This window comes from Aphelocoma coerulescens, chromosome 21 (assembly GCF_041296385.1).
Source record: "Aphelocoma coerulescens isolate FSJ_1873_10779 chromosome 21, UR_Acoe_1.0, whole genome shotgun sequence".
NCBI classification, from domain to species: Eukaryota; Metazoa; Chordata; class Aves; order Passeriformes; family Corvidae; genus Aphelocoma; species Aphelocoma coerulescens.
In genome coordinates this window covers 9,130,758-9,152,489 of record NC_091034.1, presented here as the reverse complement: position 1 = coordinate 9,152,489, position 21,732 = coordinate 9,130,758, and the positions used below count along the sequence as shown (strand labels likewise).

Genomic DNA, 21,732 nt, shown 5'->3' with positions numbered 1-21,732 from the left:
GGGAAAGAGAAAAGCAAAGTTGAAAAGTTAGAGGGAAGGAGAAAAGCAAAGCTAAAGGGTTAGAGAGAAATAGGAAAGTAAAGTAGAAAAGTTAAAGTTAGAGAGAAAGAGGAAAGTAAAGCAAAAGAGTCAGAGGGAAAGAGAAAAGTAAAGTTAAAAAGTTAGAGAGAGAGCAAAGTTAAAGACAGAAAAGTAGAGTTGGAGAGAAGAGGAAAGAGAAAAGTAGAGAAAACACAGGAATAAAGACAGAGGAACAAAGAAGAGTTAAAAGAGAAAAATAGAGAAGGACAGAAACAGAGTTAAAGAGAAAAAGAGAGAGACAAAGCAATAAGGAGAAATAGGAAAGCAAAGAAACGGAGTCAGAGACAAACAAGGAAATAGTTAAAGAGAAATAGGGAAATAAACCTAGAGAGAAACATAATTGGAGAGAGTGAGGAGAAACTGAGAGACAGAGGTAGAAACAATGAGAAAAAGAAAAACAGACACAGAAATATAGACAGAGAAAAGTAAAGTGAAGCAAAGCAAGAAATACAGTGAATAAATGACTAAACCACACCAAAGAAAGACAGGAGCCAAGGAAGGAGGGGGGGGCTGGGGATCTTTATTAGGGTTTTAGAGTTTATTCAACTTTATTGAATGGATTTTTGTATTTACACTCTAGCACAATATACAGAAACAACAATGTATACAAATAAAGTACAAATACAATCCATATACACACTGGTAAAAGTCCTATTTGCATACAGAGCAATACATGGAAATACAGCAGCAGACACAAATACAGAACAATACAGAGCAGCACAAGCCAAATACATATCAATACAATATAACAATTACTCTATTTCTGGAAAACTTGCTACATTTTGTTTTATTGTTACAGAAAACCCAAAACAACAGCACCACAGGGAGAACATACCAGTCATCCACCACACACACCTCCTTCAGCTTCCACACAACCCCACCATTGCTCTCATCGCAACCACTCTCCTCACCCTGGCCCCTCGGGAACGGGGTTCCCGAGAGCCTCCAAATCGTCCTGCCTGACAAAACCCCGGCCCGGCACGGTCCGCACCCAAACCTTGCGATGAACATCGCCTCGCAGACCGGCCGGGACCGAGGAAAAAAAAACCCAGCCGGGGGGGAAAAAAAAAAAAAACCCCCCCAGCTGGGGTTTTTTTATTCTAAATTTAAAAATGTGTTGAAAAACCTGAAAAGCAAAAACCAAACACACAAGGTTAGAACCATTCCACCACACACACACCTCTTTCAGCTTCCACACAATCCCACCACCATCATCTCAACCACTCTCCCCACCCTGGCTGCTCGGGAACGGGGTTCCCGAGAGCCTCCAAATCGTCCTGCCTGACAAAACCCCGGCCCGGCACGGTCCGCACCCAAACCTTGGCGATGAACATCGCCTCGCAGACCGGCCGGGACCGAGGAAAAAAAAACCCAGCCGGGGGGGAAAAAAAAAAAAACCCCCCCAGCTGGGGTTTTTTTATTCTAAATTTAAAAATGTGTTGAAAAACCTGAAAAGCAAAAACCAAACACACAAGGTTAGAACCATTCCACCACACACACACCTCTTTCAGCTTCCACACAATCCCACCACCATCATCTCAACCACTCTCCCCACCCTGGCTGCTCGGGAACGGGGTTCCCGAGAGCCTCCAAATCGTCCTGCCTGACAAAACCCCGGCCCGGCACGGTCCGCACCCAAACCTTGGCGATGAACATCGCCTCGCAGACCGGCCGGGACCGAGGAAAAAAAAACCCAGCCGGGGGGGAAAAAAAAAAAAACCCCCCCAGCTGGGGTTTTTTTATTCTAAATTTAAAAATGTGTTGAAAAACCTGAAAAGCAAAAACCAAACACACAAGGTTAGAACCATTCCACCACACACACACCTCTTTCAGCTTCCACACAACCCCACCATCATCTCAACCACTCTCCCCACCCTGGCTGCTCGGGAACGGGGTTCCCGAGAGCCTCCAAATCGTCCTGCCTGACAAAACCCCGGCCCGGCACGGTCCGCACCCAAACCTTGGCGATGAACATCGCCTCGCAGACCGGCCGGGACCGAGGAAAAAAAAACCCAGCCGGGGGGGAAAAAAAAAAAAACCCCCCCAGCTGGGGTTTTTTTATTCTAAATTTAAAAATGTGTTGAAAAACCTGAAAAGCAAAAACCAAACACACAAGGTTAGAACCATTCCACCACACACACACCTCTTTCAGCTTCCACACAACCCCACCATCATCTCAACCACTCTCCCCACCCTGGCTGCTCGGGAACGGGGTTCCCGAGAGCCTCCAAATCGTCCTGCCTGACAAAACCCCGGCCCGGCACGGTCCGCACCCAAACCTTGGCGATGAACATCGCCTCGCAGACCGGCCGGGACCGAGGAAAAAAAAACCCAGCCGGGGGGGAAAAAAAAAAAAACCCCCCCAGCTGGGGTTTTTTTATTCTAAATTTAAAAATGTGTTGAAAAACCTGAAAAGCAAAAACCAAACACACAAGGTTAGAACCATTCCACCACACACACACCTCTTTCAGCTTCCACACAATCCCACCACCATCATCTCAACCACTCTCCCCACCCTGGCTGCTCGGGAACGGGGTTCCCGAGAGCCTCCAAATCGTCCTGCCTGACAAAACCCCGGCCCGGCACGGTCCGCACCCAAACCTTGGCGATGAACATCGCCTCGCAGACCGGCCGGGACCGAGGAAAAAAAAACCCAGCCGGGGGGGGGAAAAAAAAAAACCCCCCCAGCTGGGGTTTTTTTATTCTAAATTTAAAAATGTGTTGAAAAACCTGAAAAGCAAAAACCAAACACACAAGGTTAGAACCATTCCACACACACACACTCACAGGCAGACACAACCACATAGGCACAGACAACCTCTCACACACAGATACAGACAGTCACACACTCTTCAGCTTACACACTGACTGTAGCCATTCATCAAAACACTCCACCAATGAAAATACTTTGATACATCTTCCCTGGCTGCCGCTCCTCGACATCGAGCCGTAGATTCCAGGAAAACCGGTAGCATCGGTGACCGTGGAGATCCAAAGCCGCCTCGGGACCTGCAAGAAAATGTGAAGCGGTCAGAGAGGGGCCCATGGCTAGGAGTTATCCCCACACCAGGCCCACAAATTTTCTACCCAAAACCCCACAGAAAATAAATGAACCCTTAAGTTTTATGACTGTTCTACCTAACTCTGACTCTACATGCCAGGGCAGGGCGGCTCCGACCCTAAGCGGCGCACAGATGGGCGGCACCCCAAATTAAGAAAAGATGACACGAGGGCTTGAGATGAGTCTCCGGAAGATTAATTCTTGAGCGCAATACACTTAGAGGCGATGGAACCTACTGAAATACTGCGGTCACGGAGGGAGGGTCCGATACCCTCCCTCTAGAAGTCCAAGGGAATGACATGTGAAAAGAAGCCAGTACTAAAACCGAGAAGGAAGATGGATGAGAACATCTTGTGTACTTCCTCCAGTCTCAAGAAGTAAAAAGGTAAAGATGCCAGAATAAGCCCCATCTGGGAAAGTAGGCAAGTAGAGTACAGCCAATACGGCCCAGAACGATGCAAAAAACGTCACTGATATGCAACAAAGCCCTGTGACACAGAGGACAATGGACACTACATAACATAGACACAACCTACAGAACATAGACACAAGTTGAAACTGCCCAGCAGTCTCACCTGATGGACCCAAGATTCCTACTGCAAGATGAGCCAGAGGCCGATGATGCCAAAGGAAAGAAAGCTCTATGGCAATAGCACATGATAGCAAAACATAAGTCCTTACAAGAAGTTGGTACCAAAGCTGTTAAGAGGATGCTCAAGAAGCTCAGTAGGCCTAGAGAAGAAGGCAACAACTGCTGGGGGACCGGGGCGATCGCTCCGGACCCAAAGGCGAGCTCCCGGGCCAAAAGGTTTTGCGATGACATCAAGACTCGGAGAAGGCCGATGACGTGAAGCTCGTGAGAACACGGAGACGGGTCGGAACCGTCCTGCCCGGCAAAAGGTCGGGTGATGCTGAGGAGAAATCCTCTCCCTTTACTTCCAAGGGGCCTATCCCTCTACAGCCCTCTCCTCTAAGCTAACTTCAAATTGCCTCCTGCAAGTCCAAAGGGTTTTCCCTTGTCCCCACCATCGGTCCCAACACTTAGCTTTTGGAAGACGAGCCGACAAAATCCATCCTCAATGGAAATGAGCACACGGGCGCCATGGATGTTGATACGGTCCCCGGGGTCTGTTTTGGTGGCTGCAAAAATTCAGAAGAAAAATTCAGACCGCAGTGAGACGTCCCAAAAGCGACCCCTTCCGCAAGGCCTCCCTCCCTCCTAAGGGCCGAGGCTCGCTTACCTGCTGCTTCCAAACTTCAGCTCCGCAGCTGCTCACGGCACCTAAGACAACAAAACAGAAAACGTCACTGTGGCCCTCGAGAATATTAATCCCCGGGGGTCCTCCGCACCGGTACCCCGGCTCACCTCAAATCTTCATCCGATTCCAGAGGCGGCCCAGAAAATACCTGCAAAGCGAAAAGGTACATGCTTAGCACACTGCCACATACCGCTCGCCTATTACTTGCCCCACTTAAAGGCCAACTCACCTGATTGTCTCTATTTCTTGGCACGTCCAAGGCAGCAGCAGCACCTGCAAAGAAACAAAGCAAAAAACATCCTGAAAGACTCTGAAATCACAACCTCCCCCCTCCAATTAAAGTACACTGCACCTATAGCTTAAGCTTGCACCCACCTGGCTGCCAGCATCCCCGACCGGGACATCTTGCCGGTGGACCGCCTAAAATGCGCAAAAAAAAACAGATGCTTAGAGCTGCACCAGAAATTGATAAGTGAGCAAGAAAAACTAGTTCAGTCCACTAGTCACCGCTTACCTCACTCACTTCGCCTTGATGGCTGAGATCCAGCTTGACCTCCTAAAAATAAAGACAAAGAACAATGCTGTAACACAGCCACCATTTGCACCTGCTCCACAAACACAAATGGTGACTGACCTTCCTGTGGGAACCCCGTCACCCGGTCCAGGGTGCTCTGCCACGGATTTAATCCCTCCGCCTCTGAAAGAAAGCGATGACAAAAGTCAAAGTGCTGCATGAGAACTTCACAGCCCCAGCTATCTTGTGTCAATCTAGGAATACCATCTAGAGGCCAAACTACAGCCTACACCACAAATTACAAGTCCCCAGGGCTTGTCCTATTACACCCATATGCCAGACCGTGCGGCAGGGCAGAGCAGCTCCGGGCCAAATTCACGCAGACACCTGTGACACAGGAAAGGACAAAGGAGGGGATGCGATGAAGAGAGAAAACCCTCGTAGAGAAGAACGATCGCAAGGACCGAGAGAACGAGGAATGAGATGACCTAGGCGAGACCGACGGTGAGCCGATGAGGCTCGAAGAACCCTGGCGGAAGGACTTATTCCGAGAACCGCAAAGACGGATGCCCGAGAATCGTACGGTCAGAATCCTCTACCGCTCTTCGCATTCTGACAAGTCCTAATCCGCTATAATGGATCATTGTGGCATACAGCTGTGAATACAGCTCAGAACAAGACCATAAAAGACATCTGACTCGACACTTCTAAAGAGAGATGCGATTCTGATGCACCTCCAAGCTCTTGAGTCAAAGGATCGATGGTATCGGCACCGGGCCAAAGAGCACCGAGAGCAGAGATGCTAAGAATAACACCCAACATTTCCAATAAGCATCTCAAAGGGCTAAGGCAAAAGACCTGCAACAGAAGATGCCCAAAAGACACAGAACATACAATAGACAAGTGACACACACCGGGACTGCTCTGCTCTGCACACCTCGGCATTGTGATCAAAAGTGAGACTTGCCCTTTATGTGGCCTAAGGGGCCCCTTCCTGGACATCCCCACCTCCATATCTGACTCAAAAATCCCTCCCGGCGAGCCCTGACCCAACACCGCACATTCATTCCCTCAGTGGATTGTAGCCCTCAACTTATCTCTCAGGCATCTGGAGATGGGAATCCTCCTCAGGCACAACAGAAGGCCGGCTCACCCTCTGGGAAGCTCCTGTCATCACCGGGCTGTCGTCTCCTAGTCAGCCACAATAAAGAAAACCAAACATCACTACAGGAACTTAGTGGCACGTCGGCCAAAGCCCCGACAATTCCGCTACTCACCGTCCCCTAAGAAGGCCGGGGTCCTCCGACCGCACGCTTCGGCCACGCTCCGAGGCCGACGCCGTCATCGCGGGGTATGCCTGGGTTAAGAGAAGACAAGGTGGTGTGGCATTGCTGAAACTTAAGTGGACCCTCCCTCCTCCTCCCTCCCTGACTCACCGCAACTCCACGGCCGTGGATGTACCGGAAGGTACCTCAGAAGAGAAAATGTAAAGGCTTCGTTGCAGAGTCCCGTAATACTTCCAGAGCGCTCACGACGGTGGCAAACCGGGTCTGTCGGGCGGTCGGCGAGAAGGTTCGGCATAAAAAAAGCGGACCCCCTAAAACACACAAATGACAATGGATGCTTAGAACTGCACCGGAAATTGATAACCGAGCAATAACAACTCGTTCTGTCCACCGGTCACCGCTTACCTCGCTCCATCGACCTTGACTACTGCTATCCAGCTTTACCTCCTGAAAGCAAAGACAAAGAACAATGCTGTAACATAGCCACCATTTACAGTTACCCCACAAACACAAACGGCGACTGACCTTCTTGCGGGAACCCCCTCGCCCGGTCTTGGGCGCCCTGACACAGATTTCATCCATCTGCATCTGAAAGAAAGCGATGACAAAAGTCAGAGTCCTGCATGATAACAGCTCCAGGCATCCTGTGTCAATCTAGGAATACCAGCTAGAGGCCAAACTACACCCTATATTACAGATTTCAAGGCCTTGGGACTTGTCCTACTGCACCTATACACCAGACTACACGGCGGGGCAGAGCAGCTCCGGGCCAAACCCATGCAGGCACCCGTGACACAGGAAATGACAAACGAGGAGATGCGATGAAGAGAGAAAACTCTGGCAAGAGGAATGACCGCAAGGACCGAGAGAATGCGGAGCGAGATGATCTCGGCGAGACCGACGAGGCTCGAAGAAGATGCTAACGGAAGGGCTTATTCCGAGAACCGCAAAGATGGATGCCCGAGAATCGTCCGGTCAGAATCCTCTACCGCTCTTTGCATTCTGACAAGTCCTAATCCTCTGTAATGGATCACTGCGGTGCACAGCTGTGAATATAGCTCAGAACAAGACCATAAAAGACCTCTGACTCAATGCCTCTGAAGGGAGATGCGATTCCAATGTGCATCCAAGCTCGTCGGTCAAAGCTCCGACGGTATCGGCACCCGGCCGAGGAACACGGATGCTAAGGATGATGCCTGGCATTTCCGATAAGCTGGCCCCTCGAAGGGCTAAGGAAAAAGACCTAAGACACAAGATGCCCAAAAGACACAGAACATACAACAGACAAGTGACACGACACGCACCGGGACTGCTCTGCCCGCCTCGGCATTGTGATCAAAAGTGAGACTTGCCCTTTATGTGGGCTAAGGGGCCCCTTCTTGGACATTCCCGCCTTCAAAGCTGACTCAAAAATCCCTCCCGGCGAGGCCCGACCCGGCACCCTGCTTTCATCCCCTCAGTGGGTCGTAACCCTCGACTTATCTCTCGGACGTCCGGGATGTGAATCCGCCTCGGGTGCAAAATAAGGCTACCTCGCTGTCCGGGAAGTTCCTGCCATCTCCTAGTCAGCTACAACAAAGAAAACCAAAACATCAGAAAATGTAAAGGCTTCATTGCAGAGTCCCATAACACTTTGGGAGGGCTCACGAGGGCGGCGAGCCGGCTCTGTCGGCCGGTCGGTGAGGGGATTTGGCATAATACAAGTGGACTGCTCAAAACACGCAAATGACGATGGCCGCTTAAAGTTTAGAGTACCGGCACTCGGCACCCGAGCAATAACAACTTTTTCCTTCCACCGGTCACCGCTTACCTCACTAACTTGACCTTGACTGCTGAGATCTGGCTTTATCTCCTAAAAGAAAAAGACAAAGAACGGTGCTATAACATAGCCATCATTTACACTTGCCCAGCACAGACAAACAGTTACTGACCTTCCTGCGGGAATCCCCTCACCCGGTATGGGGCGCTCTGCCACAGATTTAATCCATCTGCATCTGAAAGAAAGCAATGACAAAAGTCAAAGGGCTGCATGAGAATTTCACGGCTCCGACCATCTCGTGTGAATTTAGGAATATCATCTAGAGCCCAGCTACAAGCTACATTACAAATTTCAAGTCCCCAGGCCTTGTTCTATTACACCTATGTGCCAGACTATGCGGCAGGGCGGAGCAGCTCCGGGCCAAACCCGTGCAAGCACCCGTGACACAGGAGATGACAAATGAGGAGACACGACAAGGACAGAAAACTCTCTGCAAAAAGAACGACTGCAAGCACATCAAAGGGCTAAGGCAGAAGACACGAGACACAAGATGCCCAAAAGACACAGAACGTAACAATAGACAGGTGACACGACACGCACCGGGATTGCTCTGCCCTGCGCACATCGGCATTGTGATCAAAAGCGAGACTTCCCTTTATGTGGGCTAAGGGGCCCCTTCTTGGATATCTCCATCTCCAAAGCTAATTCAAAAATCCCTCCCGGCAAGTTCCAACCCGACACCCCGCTTTCATCCCCTCCGTAGGTCAGAGCCCTCGACTTATCTCTCGGATGTCCGGGGATGCGAACGTGCCTCGGGTGCAAAAAAGAAGGCTGGCTCTCGCTACCCGGGAAGGTCCTGCTGTCGCTGGGCTGTTGTCTCTTAGTCAGATACAATAAAGAAAACCAAGATCAAACTATGAGTTTAGTGGCAAATCGCAACAAGTCGGCAGCTCGCTTCGCTCCTAAGTGCCCCTAGATTCTCAAGGCCCTAGCTTTATCCCTAGTCTAAGGCTGCGGCTGCTATTGTGATAGGCACCCAGGGTAGCAAGGGACAGAGTTACAAGGCGTTTCCATAAATGCATGGGATGTGTTTGCATGCCATAAAACTTGTAAATGCGGCTGCTATGCTTATGGAAAGGCCTTAAGCGGCTCCCAAATACACCGTGCCGCCTTCAAAAGCCCCCTGCTGTAACTCCTAACCCGCTACCCTGCTCGTCCTCCCTCTCCCGGTCGCAATCCTCAACTTCCCTATCGGAAGCCTCAATCTCGGACACCATCTACGGCACGAGGTAGATCCCTTTTTGGACACAATGAATTCACTGAAAAAATTTGAAGTATCCCACTCAACACAACCTGGAATAGCAGGAAGTTGCACTGCTCCAAAAAAAAAAAACCTTAGCACAAAACCAGAAATTATAAAACCACCTTACCAACCTTAAACATGTAACCCAAATGAGTGAACTTAAATATTACCTGTATTCAATGGTATCTTCTTCCCAATGTCTTCAAAGCCTCTGTTGCTTTAGAGGCTAAAAGAGCCTGCTGAAAGCAAGCTGAGATAAGCAGAAAGATCCCCATCACTGAAATGAGAGGAGAGCTCTTACCCCACTCACTCCCAGAGAGGGAATGACTCCCCTTGCAAAAGCCTGGGCTTAATATACCCCTGGCCGGGTCCGCCCCTCGTTCCCATGATGCCCAGGGAAAAGGGAGGAGCCAAATCCTGCAAGGTATAAAAGCCCTCCTAGGAGTTGCCACTGTTTGGCTCCTCTGACTTAAATTTGAGGTGAGTAAAGGGCTTGGTAGGAAACTCTTCAGGGAAACGACGATGCTTTCTTTTTTTGCTTTTATATTGAGCAAAAGGGTGGCCGGCCGGTAAGAAATCAAACTTTGTGTTTTGGGAACTCAGCTAGGTAATTTGTTGTTAAGTTGCATAATTATTCCCTAGTAATTACTGAGTAGTACTCCACCTGTGGCTTAGTAGGGTAGAGAAGAATAGTAATTTTATTAACGATGTAACTCTCCTTGGGACCTCTAATTAAGGCTATATACATTATAAATAAAAATAAGACTTCTTAATACCCTCCTAGCTGCTATTAGGGTTACGTCCGTGCGGGGCTCGCTCCCGTATGACGTTCGGTACCGGGGCTTGGGTAGGAGCACCCTGAGATGCAATTTAAATCCTTAAAATGCTCAAAAAGGGAGAGCTTTCTTTGACTGAAGTCTTTAAAATGAGGGAACGGGCGGGAGTTGCCTCCACTTGAACTGATACAATGGCAAATTAATGGCTTCTCCCCTTCAATTTAATCCCCTAACCTATTGGGGAAAGAGGGGTTTTCCTCACTTTAAAACTCTCTGGTGCTGGAAAAAGGGGGATTTTTCCTCAATTCAAACCCTTAGAAAGGAGGGAGAACTGGGCTTCCCCCTCAATTTAAACCTTACAATGATGGAAAAGGGGGAGATGAAAGGGACCTCACATACTGCCCTGCCCGCTCAGGTGCTGCCCCTTGGCACAAGAGCTTTTCCCTGGGTGTTTTCTTGAAGCGATGCTCCTTACCCGGGTGCATCCGGCCGCTCCCCGGCTCCTGCGGAGCGCTGCGACCGTTGTTCCCGAAGCGTCTCTCGGGACGCCTCCGTTGGCCCCTCTCGACCGGCAGCTCCCCGTGTAGGTGTGCCTCGGGAACCCTCTGAAAGCGACCTCTGGCAGAGCCGCCCCCTCCTCATCCACGCCGGTCGCGCTCGGTGCTGCCGCACCTCGGAGCGGGGGGATGAGGCGGAGAAAGGTCCTGCCGGTCGTTCCCTCCCCTACGTGGGCCGTCGTCCGCCCCCGAAACGCCGGGGTGTGGGGCTTTCCTTTCCGTGGAAAAGGACCGGCCTTCTCGTCCGGGTGCACGTGGCCAAAATTGGGATCCCGCCTCCAAAATTCCCTATGTCCTAGGCTTGTACTTACCGAGGAAATTCCCTGCCGATCGCAAGCGATTACCGGTAATAGTTCTTCCATAATTGTTACTGACTTCCATTTCCTTTGAAGTGTTTGACGTGTTCCTCGAGGGGGTCGAGGGTTTGGCCGGGTCGTTTATGGCCCATCCGGGCAGGCCCGGACCAAACCCGAGCGCCCCCGTCGCCGGTCCGCCCTGAATTTCGGTGAAATATTGATATTGTTTATAAATACTCCCTTTCCCTGCTACTCGGTCTTTCCTCGTGTATCTGCAGGGAGAGGGTTTACTCTATCCCTTGATCCCACCCGCAGCTCTCCGGCCCAAATGCCGATGCTTGCGGACACGATCTAAGCAGAAAACTACTACGAGTGTTGGCTTTTTGAAGTAAAAGTCTTATTGTACATCTGGCTGTACAATTTAAAAAAATGCATCTATTGATGGTCATTATGGGAAAGCTTTTCAGAGGAGAAAATACCCATTTTGGTAGCACAGATCCCATTTTGACAATACTGCATTTTTGTGGGTTTGGGAATCCTGCCTGTACAAGACATCTGAAAATCGGTATTTTACAATTTGATATTTGGAAACGGGGTCATTTTGATATTTTGGAACTTGATATTCTGTTGTTTTGAAATGGAATTAGTTTGGTATTTTGGAACCTGGTATTCTGATATTTGGAAACCGGGTAACTTTGGTATTTTGGAACTTGGTAATTTGTAACTGGGTTACTTTGGTATTTCTGAACGTGTTCTGGCAATTTGAAACTGGGTTACTTTGCTACCTCTGAACGTGGTGTTCTGGTATTTTGAAACTAGGCTATTTTAATATTTTGGAACTGGGTATTGTGGTTGTTTGAAACTGTTTTTCTGGTATTTTGAAATTTGGGTTTCTATGATTTTGAACTAGGTTATTCTGGTATTTTGTTCCAAAATACCAGACAAATAACAAACAAAACAAAGAACAAAATTTTTCTGTAGGCTGTTTTTTTGGTGTATTTGTAGGCTTTTTTTTTTTTTCCCTGTGTTTTGTATGATGAGCTTTTACTGTTTTTGTAACCTCGGGGTTTGGTTTTTTGTAATCTGCGCCTGGCAGGGACCTGGGGCATCCCAGTCGAGTCTCTAGGCTTCGTTTGCTGTCTTCCGCTACGATTAACAGTTCCTGGCATGGGAACTGTTAAATTACAGACTATATGATGAGACGCTTCCTGAAACAAATTAATTCCAGCTAAATGACTCTTCCTGCTCTGCAGTTCCTATACCTGGCCCGGTTTAAATCCGTACCTAGCCCGACTCTTCGGTCCTTCCGTTTCCTACCGCTCTGCTCGGGGCTTTGCACCTCACGCTCTTTCCTCCCTCGGTGGCATCACGGCAGAATGTGGCGAGGTTTTGGCCGGCACTTGAGGTCTCCGAGATGAACTTACCGAGAATTCTTCTGCTTTTCGCTGCACCTGCCACAACAACATTTGTTCACTGAAATAAATGCTTTCCACAATGAACTAAAGGTGTAAGGGAACAAGCGCTGCACTGTTGGGGAGGAGGATAGTTTGGCAAGGGAATTACACAGATCTGGAGGCTTGGCAGAATTGAAAAAAAGGCAAGAAAAACACAAGAACTCCAAGCCCAAGCTACATCCACTACACAAAACATATTGGCCATAAAAGCAAGAAATTCCCATCTGCTTCTAAAAAACCTAAGCAGCACAAAATAAAATCTATTTTGCTAGAGTTCTGCTTACCATAAAAAACCCTGATTAATTTAATCATGACACTTAAACTTCAGGCATATTAGAAAACTTGTACTGTCTGAAATGTCAGGGGAGGCTGATGCAGCAGCTCCACCCCAGTCACTGTGCTGGAAAGCACAGGAGGCACCTGCTACATCACAGGTACTTTTGGAAATAAATAAAACACAGCACTTTAGGTTGTGACAGATTGTAAAGCACTGTACCTAAAAGCCCCATAACATAAACATGTACTGAAGCTGAAGCAAGCACCACATTTGAAGCTTCTTTCCATCCTGTTCCTTCCACCCACTTGCTGCAGTTCCCTGGGAGCGGCCAGGAGCACTTACTTGCACTGAAGCATCTCCCATGATGAATTTTGCCCCTTCAATAACAGCTAAGTAGGAGAACCGGAGCTGATCTGCAGTCTGGATGAGCCCCATCCTGTACTTCCTCATTTCCAGGAGAACCTGCTTAACGTCCACGGAAGAAGGGTCTTTCCGTTTGTCCATCTGCAGATAAAAACGTGAAACATGTTTTCTGCTCTGATGAGGTTCACTACAATGACTCACTTTGTGGTAAGGCCTTCACACCACCCTCCACATTACAGAACGAATGAACTCACATATAATTGGTATCAACGGCTCTTTACTGGGTCTCCAAAAACACACAGGGGAAAACACTGGGCCTCAAAAATGCTGCTTTCCCTGAAAGCAAAGCCTGTCTTTGCGAATCAGTCTGAAAACTGGAGACTTTTCTTCCCCTAACTCAAAATGGCCACTTAGGAATGAGACCTGCCTTGGAATACACTCCCAAAACAGCAGAGTAAAACAACAGGAAATCACAGGGAACCCCTCCAGCCCCTGCTCCAGCTCCTTTAAGGCTGCACCAAAGCTCCCCTGAAGGTGCCTGTGCAGGAGAGGTGGCCCTGCAGGTGGCCCTTACCAGCAGCAGACAGGTGTCCACCAGGCAGAAGGTGCCCGACCTCCCGATGCCAGCGCTGCAGTGCACCACGACCGGGCCGTGCCCGGGGCTCGGCGAGCCCGACTCCCGCACCTTGAACGGGAAATTCAGGAACGAGGCCGGCGACTCTGGGACCTCAAAGTCGGGCCAGGTGGTGTAGTGAAAGTGCAGAATCTCCCGAGTTTCCTGGGTCTGCAAAAACAGGGTTTGGGAACAGTTTTAGTTTGGATACACCAGTCAGAAGGACTGACTTAAATTCCAAGGACAAAGTTTCAGGGAGTCTCAGGGAGTTTTTATAGCTGCACAGCCAAGAAACTAATTACAAGTAATTGTCTCTTGTTGTGAAGGTCTCCACTGGGACCAAAGGGAATTGGGTAAGTAAATTTACTTATTTACAATTCAGTTATTTCAGTGCAGCTCAGAAGCCTGTGTCACTCTGGGTATGGCTGAGACATGAAACCGCCTGGAGTGTCCCCAGGTACGTCTCAGAAATATCCAAGAGTTTCATTTCCTTGACATCTCATGCAGAATCATCAAATCCAGACCAATTCGTGACCCCCAATTTCAAGCCAATCTCCTGGCCCGGCTGCGGCGCGATTCATCTGGTGCCCCGAGATGGGACCCTCTCTGCCCGGCTGCCGGATCCAGGGGTAAGCGGACCTCCCGGTCGCGACCCTGAATTTTCAGGGGGAGCTCGGCTGTCCTTTGGCTCGCGGCGGGGGCGGACAAGGACCATCTGCACCAAATTAAGGTATTTGCTATTCCTTTTAAACACAGAAATACCTGCAGGTCCAGGGTTCGAGTCCCTGAGGGTGGGTTGAAAGTCCCGAAGAAGACTGGGTCTCCCAAAATTAGTCCTGGGCAAGAAAAAAAAGTACTTTTAAGGGGTTGGACCCCGACTTTCAAAGGGGTTGGACCCCACTGGGAAAGGTACCTTTAAGGGGCTGGACCCCACTGGCGTGTGCTATTGTACTGCTATTTTTGTTTTGTCTGTTGCTATTCTGCTGCTGTGTGAGTGAGAGTGGATGAGACGTGCTGTCAAAGTACAAAGCGAGTGAGAGGCTCTATCTGCGGTTCCGTAACCCGGCGACGGGCTCGACCGGAGGAAAGCGAAGCGTTTGGCAAAGAGCGAATGAGCATAAATCACATAAACTGTCGGTTTGGAATTCAACCTTACTGTCCAAAGGGGGTGGATTTTAGAGGAGAAAGATTTTAGCTATTGAATTGAAAACATGCAGACCCCCAACGCCTTTCTGATATAGCTCCATCTGATTTCCCTTTTGAAATCCCGTGTTAAGTGTGAGAAAACGGTTCTAAAGCTTGTCTTTGTGTGCATGTATTAATTGTGAGAGAAAGTGGTATTGTATTTCTACTAGATGGAGTGGGTGGTGTCCAAGCTGCCAGAGGAGAGAGCTTGGTATCAGACTAGAAAGAGCAGGAATAAAGAACTTGCCAGAAAAGGAAAGTGCAGATAATGTTAAAGGGGAGAGTGGCAGAGAATAGTGAGAAATTTGAGAGGAGCTGGTTAGAAAAGTACAGCAAGCGTATGGAAGAAGAGATGAGGAAAAGGCAAAAGCAATGGCAAAGGTGATGGCAGAGGTTGTAAGAATTGTGGACATTGTGGTTAATAGGTTTGGGTGTTTAGTTCCCTTTTCTGCTTGGTGTTTTGTGCGGAGCTGCGAGGCTCCTGTTATGTGGTGCTTGTGCAGAGCTGAAAGGCTCCTGTTTGGAGGGGACCCGTGCCCCTGTGCCTTTTGTGTTTTGTTGTGAAAAGCCAAAATTGGCAGGTTTCGGTTCTGAGGTGAATCCGGAGCTCCTATCTTGTGGGGAACCCTCCCCTGCCACCGGTCTGTGGTTTATTGTGGAGAACTAGAATTGGCAGATTCTAATCCTGCGGCCAATTCTGCAGCTGCTGCCTTGTGGGGATGGTGTTGTCCCTGTGCAGGCCCAGGTATTTGTCATGCAGCCTCATCTGCGGGGGCTGTAAAGAAACCTATGGGGAGAATGTTTTGCTGTCCTTCCTTGGTTAATTTGTTAGTCACCTCTCTACTCCTGGGGTGGACTTGGTAAAAAAAAAAAATATTGAGATAAGGAACAATTGGTTACTAAAAGATGATTGATTACTAAAAATGTGATTGGTTATTTTAAAAAAAAAAAAAGGCGACTCAAATGCCTGATTCACAGACTGCAACTCTTGCAAAACTTTTAAAAGCAGTCTCGCTCCCTCCGCTGAAGAATCAATTGGAAGAAACCCCACCGAAAACCTGTGGGAGACAACAAAAGTGGTGCGACAAGCACTTCATAGAATAAAAACTAAAACTCCGCTTGAATAAGTTAATGCAATTAAACTCTTGTTTCACTCAGACATATTTTTTGGGGGGAAGTTTGTTTCTTTTCTCTTTTCTAGGAATGTCAAATGTCCCGACATCAAAGATAAAGCAAGCAGTTTGAGAGCAAGGAAACTGCAAGCAGCAAAATCACACCTAAATGTGATAACCGTTGCTTCGCTGTCACTTTGTGTTAGCCCTATAAAGTTTTACTTCTTTTTTAATAATCGGTCTAGTGGGCCAAATTTTCACTTTTCTTTTATAGGAATCTACCAACACATGAGATGGAGCTGTGTGAAAACCAATGAAATTGAAAGTGTCACCATAATTGCTTGCATTGTCAGTTGGTTAATGTTTGTAATTTGTTTGTGTTTTCATTGCAAGTGACAGATCAAATAGTAGTTAAAGCATTCTACATATTCTTGAGTTTAATTTTTGTCTAACTTGTTTTGTCTTTTTACTGAAAAATGGTGTGGCTCAGGTCTTATGGATGTATAATTTGTTTCAACCAATATTATCCTGAGAGTTGGTATAAGAATTTATACATATTTGAAATCCTACAAAGATGGACTAACCCTCCCGGTTCTGCCTCAGAAAGCTTCAAAATTATTATAATCTGGCTAAATTTTTTGGATTTTCTAATTAGTGAATTAAAGAATCGTGACAAAACACAAGTAAATGCTACATGAGAAATGATTGAATCCCCCTTCCTAAACCAGGAGGGATACAGAAAAGCCTTCTACCAGCTCTCAAACTAAAGTGCTGTTCAATCTCATGCCATATGTCTTAAGAGGATGTTTTAACTTTTCCTCACCCCTCCTATTTATAGCACATTCTGCAATGTCAGTTGTAGGTGCAGAATGGGATGAAGGCAATTTATTCACAAAAGAAAAAAGGCTACTTGAGGTAAAAAGAAAAAAAAACCTTAAGTTTGAAAGAGAATTCATTTCATTTTTAATCCCACCAAAAATAAAGCCACAGTTTGTAGTTTGTGTCAAGATTAAATGACAAGGGTGCTATAATCTGTCTCCTGGAAAACAGAGCATAGCCCTGATGTAAAGATATGTTTGCATGAGAATATTTTGTATGAAAATGTTTTGTGTGTTAGTTTTGTATCATAAAAACTAATCCTTTATAATGTATAGAATTATACAGCAGAGTAAGAATATTATTATAACAAAAACTGTATAAAGAAGCTACAACCAAAGAAGCCTCCTGAAGATACCTGACTAGGACTTTAAAGTGTAAGTTAAACCACTAAGATTAGATAAAGGGAAAACCCATTCTTTGACCAACTCAGGCCTAGGAAAAAAAACAAAACAAAACAAAAACAACCGACCAAACAAACAAGACTGAGAGAAATACCCATAGATAGTAAAATAACAAATCAGATGATCCCATTAGTAAGAGATGTTGAAATTCCAGGGAGATCAAAACGGGCTCCCCCAGTGATTATTGAACTACTGGAAGGGGTACAACCAGTGTCAGTTAAATAATATCCACTAAGGCATGAAGCATGAGTAGGAATGGAACCAATAATTAGTAAATTTATTGATCAGAAGTTGTTGAGAGAGTGTAGATCTTCCTGCAATACCCCAATTCTACCAGTACAAAAGCCAAATGGAAGTTATTGATTAGTTCAGGACCTGAGGACACGTTACTCAAAAAATTACAAAGTGACTGAGTGTGGTTTTCAGTTTTAGATTTAAAGGATGTTTTCTTTTGTCTGCCATTAGGTGAAAGCGGTCAGGAAATTTTTGCCTTTGAATGGGAAAACCCCAGAACAGGGAGAAAAAGCCAGCTTACGTGGACTGTATTGCCACAAGGATTCAAAAATAGACCCGTGATATTTGGAGATCAATTAGCCGAGGAACTGGAAGCCTGGACGCCGCCGCTTGGGAAAGGGAAGGTACGCTCTTGCAGTACATCGATGATCTATTAATAACAACAAGGACCTGTGAAGACTGCAAGAACTGGACTGTAAGTCTTTTAAATTTTCTGAGACTAAGTGGACATAGAGTCTCTCCTGAAAAGGCTCAGCTAGTCCTCCACAATGTTACATATCTGGGGTATGAACTGGCAGGAGGGGAGAGAGCCTTGAGAGACAACAGGAAGGAGGCAATTTGTCAAATGCCCTGGCCAACTGAAGAACCAAAGAACTGAGAACTTTTCTGGGAATGACAGGATGGTGTAGATTATGGATCTACAACTATAGACTCACTGTGAAACCTTTATACCAACTCCTAAAAGAGACTGGGGGAACTCACCTATGCTGGACACCAGAGACTAATAATGCATTTGTAACTCTGAAACGTGAGTTGATGCAAGCTCTAGCACTGGGCATACTAGATGTCACTAAACCTTTTCTGTTGTTTTCACATGAGAGACAAGGACTGGCACTGGGACTTTTGGCACAGAAGCTGGGACCGTACAAAAGGCCGGTGGCTTATTTCTCCAAGCAGCTGGACGTGGTCAGCCAAGGAGGGCCCGCCTGCCTGCATGCAGTGGCAGCCGTGATCCTGAACATAGAAGAAGCTCGCAAGTTCACACTGGGACAGCATATAACTGTTTTTGTCCCTCACATGGTGTCAGCAGTGCTCACACAGAAAGAAAATCACCGGTTAACCCCATCTCGCTTTCTCAAATACCAGGCTGTCCTGGCAGAATTGAAGGATGTGAGTATCCAAGTAACTAACGTTTTAAACCCAGCAGCTTACCTCCAGGGCAAGGCTGCTGAGGAGCCTGTAAGACATGACTGCATCAAAACCGTGGAGGCGGTTTACTCCGGCTGGCTGGACCTAAAGGACTCTCCGCTAGAAAATGCAGCAAACTGGTTCACCGATGGGAGCGGTTACGTCAAGAATGGTAAGCGGCTTGCTGGGTATGCAGCTACAACCACAGACGCTGTCATTGAGGCAAAACCGTTACCTGTGGGGACATCAGTTCAAAAGGCTGAAATAATAGCCCTAACTCGAGCCTTGGCATTGGCCGAAGAAAAACCTATCAACATTTGGACTGAGTCGAGGTATACTTTTGGGGTGGTACACACTCACAGGGCTATCTGGAAAGAAAGGGGTTTATTAACCTCACAGAAGAAATCAAGCACGCTACTGAAATTGTACAGTTACTGGAAGCAGTGGTAAAACCTTCAAAAGTGGCTATAATGCATTGTAAGGGACAGTCCCAGGGTAACACTATCCCTGAACTGGGAAATGCTATGGCAGACAAAACAGCAAAGGCAGTGGCCAGTGGGGTTCAGATTCAAGCCCTAGCTCTAATTCCTTCTAGCATCCTTATAAGTTTAAAAAAAAAAAAAAAAAAAACAAACCACCATATGACACTGATGATTTAAATTGGATACAAGAAGACAAGGGACAAATGAGCACAGATGGGTGGGCTAGGATAAAGGGTCTCATAATCATACCCAGAAAACTGTTAAAATTATTTATCCAAAGCGAACATTGCATCAGATCACCTTAGATTACAGTTCTTGAAGGTTTGAGGAGGTATGAGACAAACTTACAGCATGGTTACCCAACTTACCCGGCTTAAACAATTGTTTGTAATAGCTATTTGTGTTATTGCATTGTTACTTAGTGTTTGTATTAGTAGTTACTGTTGTATGATATTATGTACCTGGAATCGAGATGCCTATGCTCCATGGCACAAGCATAAACTTAGAACTAAGATAGAGAAGGGTTCTTACTTTAAAGACATGCAAGATTTGTAAAGAATTACAAATACCCAAAGAAAAGGGGGGGATTGAAGAAGGGGCAGTCAATAACTAACTCATGTAAGCACAAGTTAACTAGTGGGAGACAGCAAATGTTAGTTCAGACAGCAGATGCTAAAAACACAACCTAAGAGGCCAAATTCAACTTAATCTTGTCAAGATAGAGGGGACAAGGATTATCTCAGAGGCTGCTAAATCATTCATTATTTAAAGCCGTGGCTCAGTTAAAGAGCAATACCAATTAAGCTCCTGGATAAAAAGCCTGGGAGATCGGGGTTGGTTTTTTTCCATTGTTCCTTTCGGTGGCTTTTTGCAAGCAAACTATGAAGCGGACAAGCCGCAAGCGTGCTACAGTGCCCCTTGCTGGGACTCGCTCCGGGCTGGCGCTGTTCCACGGTGCGAGGGGACCGGAAAAGCCACGCGACCCACGGAACCGGCGGCACTCGCCGCCCGGGGACGGCCCCGCGCTCCCGGAACCGGGCGCAGCGCGGCTCGCGGCACGGAAGCGGCTCCTCCGGCAGGCGGGGGCGGCCCCGCACCGGGAGACCCCTCCCGCCCCCGGCGCCTGCCGAGCGGCACTGGCGCCGGGCCGAGGGGGACCCGGCGGCGCGCGGCTCGCGGCACGAAAGCGCCTCCTCCGGCAAGCGGGGGCGGCCCCGCGCCGGGAGACCCCCGCCCGCCCCCGGCGCCTGCCGAACGGCACCGGCACCGGCGCCTGACCGAAGGGGAGCCGGCGGCGCCCGAGCCCCGCGCACGGACGGCACGGAGCGGGCGGGACGACCCGGGGCGGCGCGGCTCCGTGCCGCATCTCCCGCCGGCCGGCCCGGCGGCGCTCACCTCGGCTCCGCGCGGCTCGGACCGGCGCGGCTCCGTCGGTCCCTGTCGGCGGCCCAGCCCCCAAATTCCCACTCCTCCTTAGAAATTCCCCAGGGGCCGGGAGTGCTCCCGCGCGAGACATTCGGTGCCGGGGCATGGCCGGAAGCGACCTCAAATGCGGTGGCACGCTCCGATTCAAACCTTTCAAGTGCTGGAAAAGCCGGAGTTTCTTTCAATTTAACCCCTGAAACTGAGGCAACGGGGGGTGTTCACCTCAATTCAAACCAATACAATGGTAAATAAATGTGTTCTCCCTTTCTATTTAATGGTCTAAGATATCAGAAAGAGAGGAGTTTTCCTCAACTCTCTCAAATGATGGGGAAAGGGCGATTTTTACCTTCATTAAAACCCTCAAAAAGCAGGGGCAGCAGGGCTTCCCCCTCAATTTAGAACTTAGGTTGATGAAAATGGAGGGGTTACCCTCAATTCAAACCCATAAAATGGTAACATCTGTGCTTTCCCCTTCCATTTAAAATGGAAGGGGGATCCCCTCGTTCAAACACAGACAATAATGAAGGAGGAGTTTCTTCCCTCCATTTAAACTCCTTTTGTTCTCGTAATCCCCATTTTTTTCTGAGGGCACGGGGGGAGGGACTGGCAAGATGAAATCGGAAGGGAAAAATAGAAAGAACCCCCCCCGCAAACCCACGCACCGGCTCACCTGCTTAGCTGCAGCTGCCTGGCGCCTCCTTTGGCAATGCTCCGCATCTAACTGCATCCGAGTGCTCCCCCAGACCCTGTGAGATGCTCTCACCGTCCTTTCGTGAGAGACCCCCCCAGGACCTCACCGTAAGCCCCTCTCCTCCAACATAGCCCTGCAAAAGTGAGCTGAGGTAACCCCTCCTAAAACAGGCCCCGGCAGGAGCCGCCCTCTCCTCACCGTCACAGCTCACACCTGGGGCTGCTCTGCCCCCTCATCATTCTCACGGCTCACACCTGGGGTTGTTGCCAGTCCAAGTGTGAGGGCAGGTGCAGAAAGGATTTGCTGCTCCTTCCCTGGACGGCTCATTGTCTGCACCTGACACGCTGAGGCACCGGGCTTTCCTTTCCATAGATAATAGATAGTTGATGCCAGGTGCAGGTAAACTGTCAGGGTTGGTTTTTGAAATATTTTTTTAAACTAGAAAGTGTTCCATAAGTATGCATGTGACTTTTGAGATTTGATATACGAGACTTGTTGAGCTTTTGACGGGGTACCCTTCCTTCTCGGACCGGGGT

General features: G+C 48.2%; 1 protein-coding gene and 1 long non-coding RNA gene across 3 annotated transcripts; both read right to left on the bottom strand.

Annotated features, from left to right (window-relative positions):
* Positions 1–1,146: 1,146 nt before the first annotated feature.
* LOC138121481 (uncharacterized) lies at positions 1,147–8,197 on the bottom strand. Of its 2 annotated transcripts, none has more exons than XR_011156191.1 (14): positions 8,133–8,197; positions 8,012–8,053; positions 6,727–7,770; positions 6,607–6,648; positions 6,352–6,512; positions 6,193–6,272; positions 6,069–6,106; positions 5,036–5,098; positions 4,916–4,957; positions 4,777–4,821; positions 4,631–4,701; positions 4,509–4,549; positions 4,384–4,424; positions 1,147–4,282 (listed from the first exon to the last, which is right to left on the bottom strand). It is a non-coding gene; the product is annotated as an uncharacterized lncRNA (long non-coding RNA). The 2 variants fall into 2 exon arrangements; XR_011156190.1 differs by having other exon boundaries at positions 4,631–4,674.
* Positions 8,198–11,307: 3,110 nt separating this feature from the next.
* On the bottom strand, positions 11,308–21,374 carry LOC138121498 (tyrosine-protein phosphatase non-receptor type 1-like). The gene is made up of 6 exons (XM_069035073.1): positions 21,176–21,374; positions 20,476–20,704; positions 14,362–14,435; positions 13,561–13,770; positions 12,966–13,127; positions 11,308–12,343 (listed from the first exon to the last, which is right to left on the bottom strand). The coding sequence occupies exons 2-6, from the start codon at positions 20,609–20,611 to the stop codon at positions 12,233–12,235; spliced, it is 693 nt and encodes a 230-aa protein (XP_068891174.1). The 5' UTR covers positions 20,612–20,704; positions 21,176–21,374; the 3' UTR covers positions 11,308–12,232.
* Positions 21,375–21,732: the final 358 nt, after the last annotated feature.